The sequence below is a fragment of the Tremella mesenterica genome, assembly GCF_000271645.1.
Source record: "Tremella mesenterica DSM 1558 unplaced genomic scaffold TREMEscaffold_1, whole genome shotgun sequence".
In the NCBI taxonomy this organism is placed as follows: Eukaryota; Fungi; Basidiomycota; class Tremellomycetes; order Tremellales; family Tremellaceae; genus Tremella; species Tremella mesenterica.
In genome coordinates, this window is record NW_006711225.1 from 5765656 (window position 1) to 5781408 (window position 15753).

Sequence of the window (15753 nt, forward strand, 5' to 3'; positions counted from 1 at the left end):
AAGTTAAAGTCTCACCACTCAACTTTGGTGCATCTCCACAAACCCACTTCCACTCGGCTCAAGATGTCGACAGAAGACTATGACGGTCAGTACAACACCTCGTTTCCTTATGATTCAGCTGACAGAGGAAAGAGTTCGGGAATTATATCGGTGCAGACCTCGGGTCAGACGAGGACGACGATGAACTCGACTTTGAACCTTCTGCCCCGGCAGCTGCGTCCGTACCGGGGCCATCGACAGGAGCTGGGTATGCTCCTCTAGAGGGTTTGGACGAGGATGAGCCGATGGATGAGGATGGTGGGATGGAGATGACTTTGCATGGTGTGGATGGTGAGTAATTTGGTCGACCTTTTTCTCATGCTTCTCGAAATGTTCAGCTCGTCAGCACTGAGACGCGCTCAAGAGGAGTTTGATGATTTTCTGGACCATACGATAGGGGTATACAAGTGTATATTGGTTTTGCAAGGCTCCTGGGTGACAAATTGGCCCGCGGTCGAGATCAGGTGAAAGGTGAACGCCTGCAACTTGCGAGTGAATACCCAGACGGGGTTGTGCTGGGAGGTCACTGATGGTCGTTCAAATGCTGATTTTCGAGGTACGGCAGGAAACCAAGTCATCCTACACGAAGACAAAAAATACTATGCCACAGCGGAAGAGACGTACGGTCCGGACGTTGAGACCATGGTTCAAGAGGAAGATCTGCAACCATTGACAGAACCTATCGTGGCGCCTATCAAAATACGGAGTTTTACCGTTCAAGAAAAAGGACTTCCTACGACTCGTTTTGACAAAAGGTGAGTTGCTAGTAAATTTAAAGCGAAAAGCTGAGAGAAAAGTTTCATGATAGATCTCATGAATTACCCTTCTATGATACGTAATGTCACGGTGGCTGGACATATACATCATGGCAAGACTTCTCTTCTGGATATGCTAGTTTTTGAAACTCATCAACTTACATGGGACGTCGATACACCTGTAAGCTCTCGTTCTAGACCGTTGACTGATTTGGCTGATGTCAAAGACACGTTATACTGACACCCATACACTGGCCCGACAAAGAGGCATATCTATTCGTTCCGCTCCCATGTCACTCGTTCTCCAAGATTCTCGGGGCAAATCATCTTTGATAAATATTATCGACACACCCGGTCATGTCAATTTCGTCGATGAGATAGGGTCTGTGGCACGGTTGGTAGATGGGGTTGTGTTGGTGGTGGATGTGGTGGAAGGAGTGATGCACGGCACGGAACAGGTCATTAGACATGCTTTGCAGGAGAAATTGAAGATGGTTTTGGTGGTGAATAAGATGGATAGATTGATATTGGAATTGAGATTACCACCGTCAGAAGCCTTCTTCAAGATAAAACATACCATAGAGGAGGTGAACTCGATGATAGCGTGGGTTTCTCCCTTGTACTCTGATTCCCCTCTCTTCTCCCGTCCCCCCGGCTCCCGGGGATTTCTCTGTTGGGATCTTTATGATCGATACGTCGTCGCCCCTCTTCCATTCTCACACACCTTGTTTGTGTACCCCTCACTCTTCTCACACTCGTGTTGACAAAGGTAATTTTGTGATTCTGTCCTTAGCTGATTTCCTCAGCTCAATAGATCCCGACCCTTCCCTCCGCCTCTCACCCGAACGAGGTAACGTCGCATTCGCCTCCACTCAAATGGCTTGGTGTTTCACACTTCGGACATTTGCCTCGATGTACGCAGACACGTTCGGGTCTTTCAATGTGGATGATTTTGCCATGCGGTTGTGGGGTAACATCTACTTCGATCCTGAAAGACGCAAATTCACGAGAAAACCTGCCGACGTGGAAAGCAAGAGATCATTCGTGCATTTCATCCTGGAGCCATTATACAAGTTGTACACTCAGGTGCGTTCTCCCATCACTACATGTCAAGTCTCACCTTGGCTTTCAAATCCATCAGACCATGCTGCATCTTGTGGAAGCTTGAGTGTAATGCGAGCCTCGCTGACTCTCAGGTTCTCTCAGAAGATGCCGAAACACTCAAAGAAACCCTCGCCGACCTTCGTATCACACTCCGACCATCAGCATACAAGATGGATGTTCGACCTTTACTTAAAGTCGTTCTTGAGGCTTTCTTCGGTCCATCGACAGGACTTGTTGATATGATCACCCGTTTCCTTCCTTCTCCCGTGGACAGTGCTGAAGATAAGGTGCGTCAGCTGTAACATGATGTGCATAGCGAGGCTGATGATAAAGATTCGACATACATATACCGGACCTATGGGTACCGATATCGCCGACTCTATGATCAAATGTGATCCTCAAGGTCCCACCGTGATCCACGTCACCAAACTGTATCACACTTCCGATGCTCAAGAATTCCGCGCCTTTGGTCGAGTGATGAGCGGTACCATCCGTCGCGGTCAAACGGTCAAAGTCCTAGGAGAAAGCTACAGTCTGGAAGATGAAGAAGATATGGTTTCTGCTACTGTTGACGCGTTGGCATTAGACGAATCAAGATACACCGTCGATATCGATTCCGCTCCTGCCGGTTCATTAGTTTTGATATCAGGTGTGGATGCTTCCATTACGAAAACAGCAACGATCGTATCTCCTTCCATAGAAGACGATTTGTATATATTCAGACCTATAAAACACATCACTCAATCAGTATTAAAAGTTGCCGTGGAACCTATATCACCTTCCGAATTACCAAAGATGTTAGATGGGTTGAGAAAGGTCAACAAGGCTTATCCGTTAGTAGTGACTAAAGTGGAAGAATCAGGGGAACATGTTATATTAGGGACGGGAGAGTTATATCTGGATTGTGTGCTACATGATCTGAGGAAATTATTTAGTGAAATCGAGATCAAGGTTTCGGATCCAGTCACCAAATTCTGCGAGACGGTAGTGGAGACTAGTGCGTTGAAATGTTATGCGGAGACGCCTAATAAGAAGTGAGTGTACTATTTGTTACATGTCCTTTCTTTCGTAGCCTAAGTCTTACTCTCCCTGTCATCGTGTCATCAGGCGGTTACCCATGCCTCTCGAGGAAAGCGGCGTGCGATTGTGACACAAATGATGGTCGGAAGTTATGCTTGACTATCATTTGTGACAGCTGGTCATTCAGTGGAGAGAAGCTGATGGGAAGAAACAAAATCACAATGATATCAGAACCATTAGAAACAGGTATAGCCAATGACATAGAATCTGGTAAAGTCACAATGCGTATGTCTAACAAAGAACGTGGCAAGTTCTTTGAATCGAATTATCAATGGGATCTGTTGGCATCACGAAATATTTGGGCATTCGGACCAGAAGATAATGGTCCGAACGTATTGATAAATGATACTTTGCCTTCGGAGGTGAGTCTCGGTTTCCATTCCTCTCGTGTCGAATGACCAATTTCTTCTTCCATCAATATGGCCTTTTTTTCTGCCTGAATAAGCATTTGCTTCCCAGGGTGTTCAAAAATTATCTCATATATGAATACATCTCTATGGGGAAATCTTCGCATGAGCTAATTCATAGGTCGACACGAGACTGTTAAGTAGTGTACGAGAAAGTGTCAAGCAAGGTTTTCAATGGGGAACGAGAGAAGGACCTTTGTGTGATGAACGTCAGTCCTTCCCCCCCCTCTCTCTTCTCTTCTCTATCGTCAAATCATTACTACCTCTAACCCACCACATTTCCTTCTCTCCTGTGTCTCTCTTTTCCACTTGGGAGACTAATGACATAACCCCAAAGTACAAGTTAGCAACACGAACTTACAACCCCCGCTGATCTATAGCCATCCGCGGGGTAAAATTCCGTATTCTCGACGCCACCCTCGCACCCGAACCTATATATCGAGGTGGTGGTCAAATAATCCCAACAGCTCGTCGCGTTTGTTATTCTTCTTTTCTTCTAGCAACTCCTCGATTACTCGAACCAGTTTATTACGTCGAAGTTCAAGCTCCTGCAGATTGCGTAGCAGCAGTTTATACCGTTTTATCACGTCGAAGAGGTCATGTCACTCGTGATATGCCAAAACCTGGATCACCATTATATACTGTCAAAGCTTCGATACCTGTTTTAGACGCTAATGGTTTCGAAACGGATTTACGTACGGCAACTATGGGACAAGCATTTTGTCAAATGTCTTTTGATCATTGGCAAGTGGTACCTGGTGATCCGACAGATACAAGTATACAATTAAGACCTTTGGAACCTGCTACAGGACAGAGTTTAGCTAGGGATTTGATGTTGAAAACTAGGAGAAGAAAAGGTTTGAGTGATAGTATTGCCGTTAGCAAGTATTTGGAAGATGAGGTGGGTTCGAGTTTTCCTATTGCATTCATCAATTCATTCAGTCTCATCGTCATCCGAGACAATTCCTCTAGTATACTCATCCATGTTTCCCCTCGGTCGTATGTCTCCAGACGTAGAGCGATGGACAGTTGCTAGGAGAGGTCTCAGGAGCTTGGGACACAGGCGTGCTGACATTCAGACAATCATCGCTATCAGCGCTTCGGGTAATGCCGATTTACTAGGATAGTTTGGCCCAAATTATGCATAGCATATCCGTTTGCATTGATTATGCTACATGCTTCTTCTCTTCCACAGCTCGGTTCATGGCACTTTGAAGTGTCCTAGAAGTATCCCATTCAATCCACGTGGTCGCCATGTCCCAAGCGAGTTTTGCCGTAGTGTTTGGCAACTTTGACCATGGACCGGGGATGGAACCTTTAGTTGGATGTTGCAAGTGGAAGAATGGGCCGAGTTTGGAAGAGATGGTATTAAAAGACTGATATCAGCACTGATATTTCGGTATTCGATCCTATATTGAATCACGACAAAAGATGGGCAGATCGGTAAGCGCGAATGATAGTTGAGGGAGCGGTACTTACTTCTTGAGAGAAGAGCGATTCCTCTGATTGACTCCCTTGACCCTTCAAGCCCATCTCAAGCAGAAACGTCACTATTCCCCTTGTGGCAATATCATCCTTCGTCCCCAGTTCCCATAAAACCTTGGGAAGACTTTCTACCCACGTTCTCATCAATGGCCTGAGAGGGGAGTCCAGTGGGAAGTAAAATGGAAGTATGGGATAAGGTGGTTCGTGTACTTTCGTAAGATGGAATAAGAAGTTATCACCTTTAGTCCGAATAGGACTGGATGATGATACCCTTTGTAAATGTTTTAGAAGGGCTGTACCGACAAGATTGGGGATATCGGAAGAAGTGGGAGGAAGGATGAGAAGGGACCAGATTATAGGAAGTAAGGAAGAATATGATGAAGGTGTGAGAAGGGGTTGAAGGAGGTCTTGTCGAGGTGCCTATGACTTAGCTCCACTCAAGAAGGATTTCAACAGGAAGAAACTATGTAGATTGAGAAGGATGAATGGGGAAGTGCACTTACAAGACAATCAATCACCCATTCGGCGACTTCGTCCAGCGCTTCAGATCTCCCTTTTCGTATTTGTTTTGTCATTGTATTCCAAGCCTCTTCCACGGCTTCTTTCCGTCCTTCACCTTCACGTCTTCCTTTCAGACGTAGAAGAGGAGGTTTGGGTGCTAATAACATCACCAACGACGCGTATGTTAGAGATAATTGGAAATGCGCGTCATTGTCTTTAGTCGTGCCGGAATGAAAAGGTTTGAAAGGGAAATAAGGAGTCATTCGTTTGATGAAGTCTATCACGCCCTCTGTGACTTTTAACGGAGCAGGGGAGTTGTGTGAGAAGATAGCTCGAGCGAGTACGTGGGTCATTGAGGCGGATACGAGACATAGGTCAAGAGATTGTTCGAGACTTCCCACAGGCGTAAGGGAGGTGGTGGAAGGTGAGAATGCTTGAGGGGCAGCTTCGAGAAAAGTGGTTTGTAACAGAGGTTGAACTTGGATGTATAAAGCCTAGAAGTAAGCTCGATGCTCGAGCACAAAGAGATGAGCTCTTGGCATGGGAGCAAGTGTAGAATGAAGAGTTCAACTAGATTACTCACAGAAAGTGACGATACCACGGCAACGTCATCAGAAGGAACGTCCATTGCCATACGACCGAGCTCCCACTCTGACGCTGGTACGACGTCCAAACACCAAACACATGTCCCAGCGATATGTCCCACCTCGCCCAGATGGAACAAGGGGAAATCCCCTATGGCCTTTTCCTTGCCTTTCCGGCTTCGCAATGGCTCATCAAGCCACGCAGAAGATATATTCCCTATCTCATTCGAGTCATGAGGTGTGAGAGCTTTCTGAACGAAAGACAAAAGAGTTCTAAGGGTGACCAATTTGGCACCAGGGGTTAATCGGATGGAACTGTTAGATCCCGTTTCTCCCCCCAGACCAGCGGCAAGTCGAAGACCTTCGAGTACATTGGTCCCTGAGCTTGAAAAAGGCCACGAGCCGATAACATGTGATGGGATGTGGTCCAGAAGAAGTGAAACGAGTTGACAGCCTGTGATACGGATTTCAGGGAAGATATGAGAGAGAGCTGATGAGGTCTGAAGAAGAAGCAAGGGAAGATGAGGAGAGAGAGTTTCCTAATCGTCAACCTTTTCGGCTCTCTACATCTTTAGTAAAATTTGATAGTGAGGAAGTGTGAGAGGGAAACGAGTGAACTCACTTCAGGAATCAGAGGCAGATACCAAGCAAATAATCCTAAAAGTGTTTTTCGTACAGCAGTGTCCTGTCACATGAGTTTCCTTCTTACTATAGGGACACATCTGTACTAACCTCATCCGAGATCACCACTCCAAGACCTCTTAGGATTTTTCCAACTTCCCGCGTAGGCTCTGATACCAGAAGATCTTTGATACTTGCCAATGAATCTTTCCTCACTCCGGCATTGGGGTGTCGCAGTCGAGCGAGAACGTCGTCGAGCCCTAGTCCTAAGGATGTACGAGGCTCGTCAGAATCTCCATCGACGAGCGCACGTGATATCGAGGCCTGTCCAGGGAGTGCGATAGCTTCTCGTTAGCGCTACTCAGACATCTACGAAGGTACGCACATCTCGCTTTAAATGAAGTGTCTGTAGCATTGGTAGGTTGTTTCTTTCCCTTGCCGAGCTTGAACTTTGCTTTCTACGGTGGGGTCAGCGAGAAGTCAATGACAGCCACGGGTACGTACTGTGAAGTCGGCAGCTTTCTCACGCTTTCTCTTTGCAGATTTGGGCATGTTCAAAGTGAAAGAAGAGGGACAATGATCAGGTAGTATATCTTTGTAAACTTTGAACTGTCGGACATGACAAGGAAAGTGGATTTCGATGCCGCTGCTGGTGCTTGTGGCATGTGGCACCGACGGGTATTCATTCCTGTACATGCACGGACTCTACGCGTACATGATGCTCAATTGACTATCAAAGATGGTGGACGCTTGTCAGCATTCTTCTTGCAATGGCAAGATCATTGAGGTATTCATGAGAATGTTAGTCATAACCCCTGCCTCTTTGTCAGCCTCATGCATCCTCATGCATGCACCTCTCTACATCAAGTGATTCCCAGTGTTCCGCCTCCCTTCTTCAAGGTAGGGCTTATGCCAGTCAATTTGGCGCATCCGATGAAGTTGCTACCTTCTGGAGCCTTGCATTGAGCTCTTCCATGACTTCTTGAAGCACTACAGAGGATGCTTCTCTACATGATTGGCGTACCTTTGCGAGAGAAGACTCAACCAAAGTGCCAACAGAGGTTTGAATTGAGGGTCCTGCCTTCATTTCACTTATGAAATTGAAGAATGTTTCCTGGGTTGCTTGTTTTGACAGGTCAAATACACTCTGATGGAAGTGTGGCAGTAGTATTGTTGACATTGCTCTCATTTCTTCCTCAACAATCACCCGCTTGTCCTGTGTGAGGTTCACAGCTGCTTCATTGACCCTGCTTAGGGCCGCTGACAAGCCTGGTGGAATCGTCTCACTTCCTTGTTGTGCATTCCCAAGAGAGAAACTTAGGTTTGTAGTGTCGGAGTGGACTATGAGTGAGCAGGGTGTAGGTTGGTCAGCACGTGATCTATTGTTGAACAACATTATCCCCAAACATAGAGTTCCCAGGGCAGTGACAATTTCAAGCTGGCTTTCAGTCATGTTAGTGGATGATTTGAATGTCAAGTTGTTGAACAGATTTTGATGGGTTATGGAAAGGTATTTATAATTTCAAGTTTTTGCCACCCATTCACAATGATGTCATCACACTACCCTCTCCCTTTTGCCTCTAGCACAAAGGGTTTGACATAGCTTTTCTGGTTATCCGCCTTGATCGGACGACGGGAAGGAGCCGCGCGAGCCTCTAGAAATCGGTACGTGAAATTCATGATGTCATCTTCACGTTTTTCTCACAGTCTAATAACTCTGATTTCGTCTAAATTCTGCACAGGTCGCTTGGTAACCGTTTTAGGACTCGGCTACCCGGCCACTCGGTGTACAGTAGGTCTCTTCACTTGATCCGACCGCTCGACGTCCGATCAGCTCGTATCGAACTAGAAATCCTGAAAGCGGACGGATCATCATGTCTGGACCGTCCGTCATGCGATCCATCGTAACCCTCTCAATCTTACCCCCCCCCGTCCGATGCTTCCCGAAAGAAACCATGCATCCTAAGTAGCATACTTTGGCTTGAAACTCAACATTGGCCAGATCTTGAAAGCTTCAGGATCTGAAGGTTTCGGTTTTGGTTTTCTTTTTCCACAACATGCTTCCCAACATGTACCCTTTCCGCCTTTCTTTCGATAGTCGTAGTATCTCCACCAGAAGTAGAGCAAGACCTGAAAGTGAGCTTTCCCCATATTCTCAATCTTGCTATGAAGTCTCCAATCCTCCCCATCTCTCCCCTTCCTCTTCGGCAACACATCCGTTCTACAATCGTATCATGATCTCCAACGACGAAGTGTCCTATCAATGGGTCGAGGTCTTTATAGAGGGTGAATGATTTTAATGGGAGAGAGAGGAGGGAAGAGGGAAGAACAAAGGATATTGAGGATTCGAAATACGACTTACAAGTCCCACCAAAGCTCCAATGATCCCACCGGCTATAGCACCAGGATTCGTAGCTCCTCCTCCATTCCCCACCGTCTGTCCTTGATTAGGAAACACACCAGATGGATTAATCCCAGTTGTCGTCGCCGTACCACTCCCACTCCCACTCCCACTCCCACTTCCACTCGATACGCTCACGAAATAATCCAAAGCGAGGAACAATCCATCAACCTGGTTTGTGATTTCCACTTGGTGCATTTCCTCCGATAAATGCGTGATGAAGAATAAAAGAGTGTCATAGGTGTTCATGGATGAACAAGCATTGTAAGTGCCAATTTGGTTGGAGTCGATGGTGATGGAGAATACGGAAAAGTCTGAGCCTGTGGGACCGAAGATATATAATGCAGAGCCTGGAAGTGAGCTTGATCGCGCTTCCTGTCCATTCTGAATCCATTACACCTCTTGATGAGGCGACTGAGACATGTAGTCTGAGATGGTTGAGATGTACTGAGCGAAGATGGGGTGCAGATGAGGCAGATTGGATGGCGAATATGATGACGATCCTTATGATGACCTACCTGAAAAAGGAAAAGAAGCGCTGGCGCCTTTGGAAGATGTATAGCTGACTGTATTCTGATAAAATTGTCCTTGGCTGATAGCCGGGAGAGTGGAGCTGGATGAAGTGGTTGATTGCCATTCGGAATATTGAACGAGAGAACTTGAATCATCAAGTGTAGAGTTGATTCCTGTTCTATCTCGTCAGTTCATGTATGGTACATCATATGAAACACAACATCAGAGAGCAAGAAAAGGAAGTGAACATCTCTGGTGTAGGACGACTTTCATGTGGATAATGATATAGAGGCATCGGTGTAAGTAAGACAGAAAAGAATTGACGGTGTGGGAAAGGGGTAGGAGTGAGGGATTAGTGTCAATTGATTCGTCTACTTACCCAGAAGAAACAACAGCAGTACTCAATATCGCTCCCATCAATTCGAACGGTTGTCCTCCTCCATTCCCCTGTGTAGCTTCTAATCTAGAGGAATGACTAGCCCAAGTAGTTTGTAACATTCCATTCGAGTTGGTACTGAGACTTCCATCCAAACCTACTTGTACCGTCCATGTTGCTGGAGAAGTGAAAATCCATTGAATCGAGGTGACTGTTGTCAGCTTGATGTGACATGTGGCACAAAATGAAACATCAATTCCTCCACCATTCTAATTCCTCTTACGACGTCACCGTTACTACCAAATGAGTTGATACAGGCTTACCAACGCATAAGATGGATATGTGTAGTGAGGATAAAGATAAGAAGAGAGACTCACAAAAGACAGCATCAATCTCCACACCATAAGTCACGCCACCATCCATACATTGACTCCCACCTCCTTGAGAAATCACCCAACCTCCTTCATTATTCCTTCCTGGAGAATATGAAAGTAAAGGTGAAGCAGCACCTATATAAACCAAAATCTGTTCTGTTGTTGTTGTTGTCGTCATTCTCTCTTTCTCCTATCACTTTCACGTTTACTTCCTCTATCTCCTCTTTTCCCTTCCTCTATCACCTTATTTCCTTTCCTCTTTACGACTTTCCCCAACTCGTACACTCCTCACTCGAATCCCGTTTCGGATTACCGACACACGTCTACTCTACTGTTGTTTTGAAACTCGAGAGAGGGACCTCGTTTCATATACCGAGTCTGTTATCAATAGCACTGAATGACGTGACGTGAAGTTGACGATAAACGAAACGATGGTGTTATCTTTCGGTCCAGGCCTTGAACAGATCTGACAAAAATAAAAGCTGTGTCCAACACACTGATTTGTTCACCCTTCTTTTTTGTGACTTGTTGGGAAAAAAACTCTCGTTTGTCAAGATTGATCCCTTGAGAAAATCCTGTCCCTCACTCCTCCTGACGTGTCTCACACGGTATGTAGACGTATCACACCAACTTTGTAAACGTTTGAACTCCCTTACCGCACTCGTTTGTCTTCAATAAACAAATGTATCACCGTCACCGTCAAACATTGTCCGGTTTAACAAAGTACCCGAGGTCGGTCGTCCTAAACACGTCACATAGTAAAATGGACAAAGGGGATAGAATCGAATTGAGGAGGAATGAAAGGAAGGGAGAAGATGTGACGCGAGGGCGAAAGAGGAGAGAAAGGGTGGAATTCTCCAGTAAGATATAATATGAAAGGATGGTATAAGATGACTGGGGACCCCGGGTTTGTGTGGATTGCCAGAGGAAGGGGATATAAAGAGGGAGGAAGAGGATGAGAACGACAATAACCGACATTTGACAATTTTGAGAATTTTTTTCCAACTTCAACAAAGACTTATTGAATTGATTTTGAGAAGCGAGTGACATAACATATGTGAGTGTAGGCTACGAGATAGTCATCTTTGATTCATATAATATCCTCTATGTCAGATCTGGCTCGAGATGGCGATCACTTTGCGTGGGAAAGATGAGAGTAGGATCGGCTGTGGCAAGGAGGAATGAGTGGCAAAGATGGACGAAAGTCATGAGCAACTTGTGAAGGGTAAGATGAATTGGAGACCGTGTGAGAGTTAAGAAGAGTAGTGAGATGACGAGAAAAGCGAAGTGAGAAGAAAGATCGACTGACTCACAGAATGTACGTCGCCGCCAACCCACTATTACTCAGCTCAGCTTACGCTGCTTATCCCTCGTATTGGGGATCATACAACCGTTGGGGACGATACGGTTATGGACCAGGCTACGGTCTCGGTTGGGGTTCCAGTTGGTATAATCCCTACATGATGGGATATTGGTAATTGAGGTCTCATCGATATCGCATGATTCCACGATCACAAGAACTTACTAATGATGAAGATTTGTGAGGGGAAAGGGGGGGTTTGTCTGTGAATATGACTCGATGTCAATTTGAAGGATCGGGAGTAATGCCGTTGAGTAATTGAAGGTTTTGAAGGGATGAGAAGCGATTGAGGGGAAAGAGGGAAAGAAGTCAAAAATTGTTAAAACATTGTATTATTATTTTGTAACAAGTCAGTTGTCTCGGATGTATCTACATATCAATTCATCACTTTTTTCTGACGTCAGTATCTCCAAAGATTCAGTGCATTTCTCTCGATTCGGCCCCCCTTCATCTCTCTAGCCAGCCACGCAATTGTTGCAAACACACGCCCAACCATTTATATACTGCGCAACTTCGTCATCCGTCCTTGTGAACGACTGCCAGAGAGAGATTGTAAGAAAGATGAACGAGCAACCCGAAGGTGGAAGAGTAGAGCAACGAGATGAATATATGAGAGTGAGATGAGGTTTGAGAGATGAGGAGGTACCGGCCGCGTTTTACGCCGCAGCGACCATGGCAAAACTCCCATAAAGAGCTTTGCGCACATCGAAATAAACCTTCCCGACCGTTCCTTCCAACACGATCTCCCCAGTGCCCACTTTCCTCACAGCCACCAAACTCCCCGCTTTCGCCGTCTCAGGAGTACTTACCCCAGGTCCACAAACCAACACACCTTCACCTGCGAATTCTGCAGGTATGTTCAATGATGCCAATTTGTTCTTCAAGACAGCTAATCGGAGATCCCCCACAAATAAACTAGTAGGGAGCGGTACTGCAGTTTGCACATTTCTAGTGGGTTTCTGAGTGATTTCTTGTGGTGTTGGATCGATAGGTTCAGCTTTGACCGTCATTTCGATATCCTCACTTAATTCTTGCCCGGTTACAGGTTGAACTTCCTGGGTTGAGTCTGGGAGGGTCGTGTTGTCATCTTTCGAAGGATCGATTTCTAGTTTCGGAGCAGGTTCGATTACTGCATTTGAAGTTTCGAGATGTGGGACTGTAGATCCTGCAGAAAAAGCAATCTTGCCATCTACCATGGTGATTTCAAATCCTTCGAACTACTCGTCAGATGGGAAGAGAGGGTGGAAAACAGACTGACCTTGGACCATTTTCCAGCGAGAGAAGCGGAGATGCTATCTCCTAATATGAGCGAATATGATTGCACGTGTTCACCTATTCTTAAAGTCTGATAGAGTGCGGGAATATGAATGTCATGTGTGATAAGTGAAGCTGAACGGAAGTAGTCGAGAAGATTTTCTGTGGCTTGTGGTGTGGATCGAACAATTATGATTTTTCGAGGTTGAAGATCTGTTATTACAGTTTTGAGAGCTTGTCCATCTAATTGACCGTCCATATCGACAAAGAAAACATAGGCGTGGAGCTCTACCGTCTTGATCTCGGTGACGTATTTCGAGGGAGGTTCAGGTGCGTCTTGCTAAGGAGAATGTCAGCTTCGCCCTTACACATGATTCTCTCACTGTTTGGGGCAATGGAACTCTGAAATATCCTTAGAGATGGGAACGGTCGCGACGAGTAGGAAATGGGATAGTGTTGGAAAATAAAAAGATTCACGTGTTTCTCCTCGTCCATCTCTTTCCTTCTCTTCGCCTCTCTCACTTCCTCTGTCTCTCCCTCTTCCTCAATCTCTTTGCCTTTTCGCACCCATTGTCCAATATCCAAACCTTCACCATAATCATCAATCTTCCTTCCTCTTCTTTCCAGAAAAGGGAACATTCGGAAACGTGCCATACCACCTTCTGTTCCTCTCCCAGTCCGCATTTGCTGACCCTTGACGAAAATATCAAACGACATGGTCCGCACATCTTCACCATCCCCAGCATAGGCATTAGCGCCTTCAGCGCGATTTCGAACCAGTCCTCCGGTTGCAGCGTCTAAAGATTCGGTATCAGAATCGGAGTCAGATTCCAGATCGTCGGCTTCGAGCATACGCTCGGATCGGTTGAGAGCCGCCTGATGTGCCGCTTCACGCTCTTTCTCCAGACGCTCAGCTTCTACATGGGCTTCAAGTTCGGCACCAATCAATGGGACTTTCGAGTTGAGCTGGGAGTCAGTCAGCCACCAGCACATTCCGTAACTAGTTTCAGAACCACGAGGTGGAACCAAGTCAGAATGACGAGCAGAAGCAACCAAAAAAAGATGGGGAGGGGGAAGCGTTGACACACCTCTACTGTCATGCTTCCATCTAGACGATGCAATTTCCCAATCTTCCCTTCACCCCATTTACACCCAGAAGGTTGGCTTTTTTCCCACTCGTTATACAAGTCCCGCGCCAGAGACTGATCCTGTCCCGTGGAAGTCAGCAGTATCACATTTCCCTCCACGCTGCCCATCGCTGTGAAGAGCCATCGACTCGGACCATGATTCATAGCGGGCGGAATGGCCAAGACCAGCTTCGGTCTGTTCAGTCCGAGTCCTTGCAGTAAATCCATAGGCGAGGCAAAGAAACGGACATGTCTTCGAGTTAGCAAAATTCCACTCCGATGTATTCAGCTCACCTGAAGTCAAGCAGTCCATACTCTGAGTTTCCCAAACCGATGGGCTTTCTTCTCCCTTTTTTGCCTCCAGTTGGAAGATCATCGACGACTTCCTCTCCACCTGCCTCTCTAACGATCCCGCCCATCCATTCTATCAGACTTCGAGCAAAGGAAGCCATGTCATGCCCCGTCCGACTGACAAGACAGAGAGGGTACGGCCACTGTCGTTCGGCTTCTTCTTTAGGAACGTAGAGATGGTTTCTCTTTTCAGGGGGAATCTGCTTGAAAGTCCAATGTTGATCGAACAGTATCAAAAGCTCTAGTAGCCGAGGGGACGGGTCGACGGGCATCAATACAGATCTGGAAGCTTCAAGTGTGGACGAGACAACATCTAAGCCTTAGTCTTCGATTCAGAGTGGGCGGGTAGAATTACGAACCTATCAAAGCTGTTTCTCTCTCTCGACGTTTTGGATTGACAACAGTGGCTCTGCTACCTTCCACAATGAGCAAGTCAGGTCTAAGAACTCCTTCTTCATAACCTGAAGGACCTCCTTGCCCTACGTGGATCAGCTAACCGGTCGAGCTGATGAGACTCCACCCACCGCTGACCATACCATCCAGATGTCTTTCACCTGTGTGATTCATTCCAACAGCGTAGAGCACTGTCCCACTGGTGGGTGAACGGATCTTGAACAGAGTCCCTCCTAGCGTGTGTCCACTCCGAAACGGAGTGAGCAACAGATGTGACAGACCGCCTGCGTCGTGAGCTTGTCAATGCTGCGTCAGGGACTGAGCTCACCATCGAGATGGAGTGGTTGATTGTAACGGACAGCTTTGATCCAGTCAAACGCCTCATGCACCTCTTCCACGGTGGGTACGAACGGTCCTCTGAGTGGTTGTTTCCCTTTATCCGGGGATCCACCTGACGAGTGGTTTGCGGAATGATCCGATGTGTCGTCCACAGCATGTTCGGAGCGCCAAGAATACACCTCGGAAAGACAAACCACGCGACCCATCTCGACGGTGGGTTGAGTAGCATATACTGGACATTGAAGACCCCATCTGGCCCTAGCAAACGGATACAGTGAGAGGTATCGGGTTTGAGAGTGAGACAAGAGTACGAGCGAGAGGGTGGGAGCGAGTCTGTTTGAAAGTGGGGCGTCAGCTGAGGCATCGAGTGTTGGTCAAAAAGAAAAAGAGGCTCACTCGCGGACTTTGTTCTCGTATTCGTATGAAGAGTGTGAGGAGGCAGCAGTGTAGTCACTCTGACCCATGTCCAGCAGTATACGGGCGTCATCCACCTCGAGGAGGTAGCATAATGGTTCGGAGGTGGAGGATGAAGTGGCCGAAGAGCTCAGGGGAGTGAGGGTGATCATTGTGTGGTATTGGAATGGTGTCGGGCCCGAGAGATGGTATGGTGAGAGAGTATGATCACAGAAACGGCGATAGTAACGATCAAAGCGAGAGTAAGCTCATGGGTACAGAGTGTATCTCATGTA

The 15753-nt window shown here is 46.6% G+C and overlaps 5 protein-coding genes across 5 annotated transcripts; 2 read left to right on the top strand and 3 right to left on the bottom strand.

Annotated features, from left to right (window-relative positions):
* Positions 1–42: 42 nt before the first annotated feature.
* Positions 43–4545, top strand: TREMEDRAFT_71015 (uncharacterized protein). Its single transcript, XM_007002034.1, has 12 exons — positions 43–85; positions 133–330; positions 596–794; positions 837–975; positions 1022–1398; positions 1601–1880; positions 1991–2185; positions 2232–2932; positions 3127–3340; positions 3507–3594; positions 3766–4286; positions 4465–4545. The coding sequence occupies exons 1-12, from the start codon at positions 64–66 to the stop codon at positions 4510–4512; spliced, it is 2982 nt and encodes a 993-aa protein (XP_007002096.1). The 5' UTR covers positions 43–63; the 3' UTR covers positions 4513–4545.
* A 6-nt stretch (positions 4546–4551) lies between these two features.
* Positions 4552–7128, bottom strand: TREMEDRAFT_67469 (uncharacterized protein; the record flags this gene model as incomplete). The annotated part of the gene is made up of 9 exons (XM_007001907.1): positions 4552–4761; positions 4865–4866; positions 4897–5290; positions 5374–5865; positions 5955–6494; positions 6578–6640; positions 6688–6920; positions 6962–7034; positions 7081–7128. The coding sequence occupies 9 exons, from the start codon at positions 7126–7128 to the stop codon at positions 4552–4554; spliced, it is 2055 nt and encodes a 684-aa protein (XP_007001969.1).
* An 843-nt stretch (positions 7129–7971) lies between these two features.
* Positions 7972–10134, bottom strand: TREMEDRAFT_67470 (uncharacterized protein; the record flags this gene model as incomplete). The annotated part of the gene is made up of 6 exons (XM_007001908.1): positions 7972–8014; positions 8552–8706; positions 8939–9327; positions 9496–9668; positions 9870–10087; positions 10132–10134. 6 exons carry the CDS (start codon positions 10132–10134, stop codon positions 7972–7974), a joined length of 981 nt encoding a protein of 326 aa, XP_007001970.1.
* An 869-nt stretch (positions 10135–11003) lies between these two features.
* On the top strand, positions 11004–11718 carry TREMEDRAFT_59813 (uncharacterized protein; the record flags this gene model as incomplete). The annotated part of the gene is made up of 3 exons (XM_007001761.1): positions 11004–11100; positions 11320–11458; positions 11556–11718. 3 exons carry the CDS (start codon positions 11004–11006, stop codon positions 11716–11718), a joined length of 399 nt encoding a protein of 132 aa, XP_007001823.1.
* A 538-nt stretch (positions 11719–12256) lies between these two features.
* Positions 12257–15630, bottom strand: TREMEDRAFT_67471 (uncharacterized protein; the record flags this gene model as incomplete). The annotated part of the gene is made up of 9 exons (XM_007001909.1): positions 12257–12817; positions 12859–13194; positions 13332–13820; positions 13943–14234; positions 14276–14645; positions 14692–14811; positions 14857–15009; positions 15054–15397; positions 15461–15630. 9 exons carry the CDS (start codon positions 15628–15630, stop codon positions 12257–12259), a joined length of 2835 nt encoding a protein of 944 aa, XP_007001971.1.
* Between the last annotated feature and the right edge of the window lie 123 nt (positions 15631–15753).

Coding starts and splice junctions, on each gene's coding strand:
- TREMEDRAFT_71015 (XM_007002034.1), top strand. CDS start 64: ATGTCGACAGAAGACTATGACG. Junction 1,881..1,990: donor TATACAAGTTGTACACTCAG/GTGCGTTCTCCC, acceptor GCTGACTCTCAG/GTTCTCTCAGAAGATGCCGA. Junction 4,287..4,464: donor GCAAGTATTTGGAAGATGAG/GTGGGTTCGAGT, acceptor GCTGACATTCAG/ACAATCATCGCTATCAGCGC.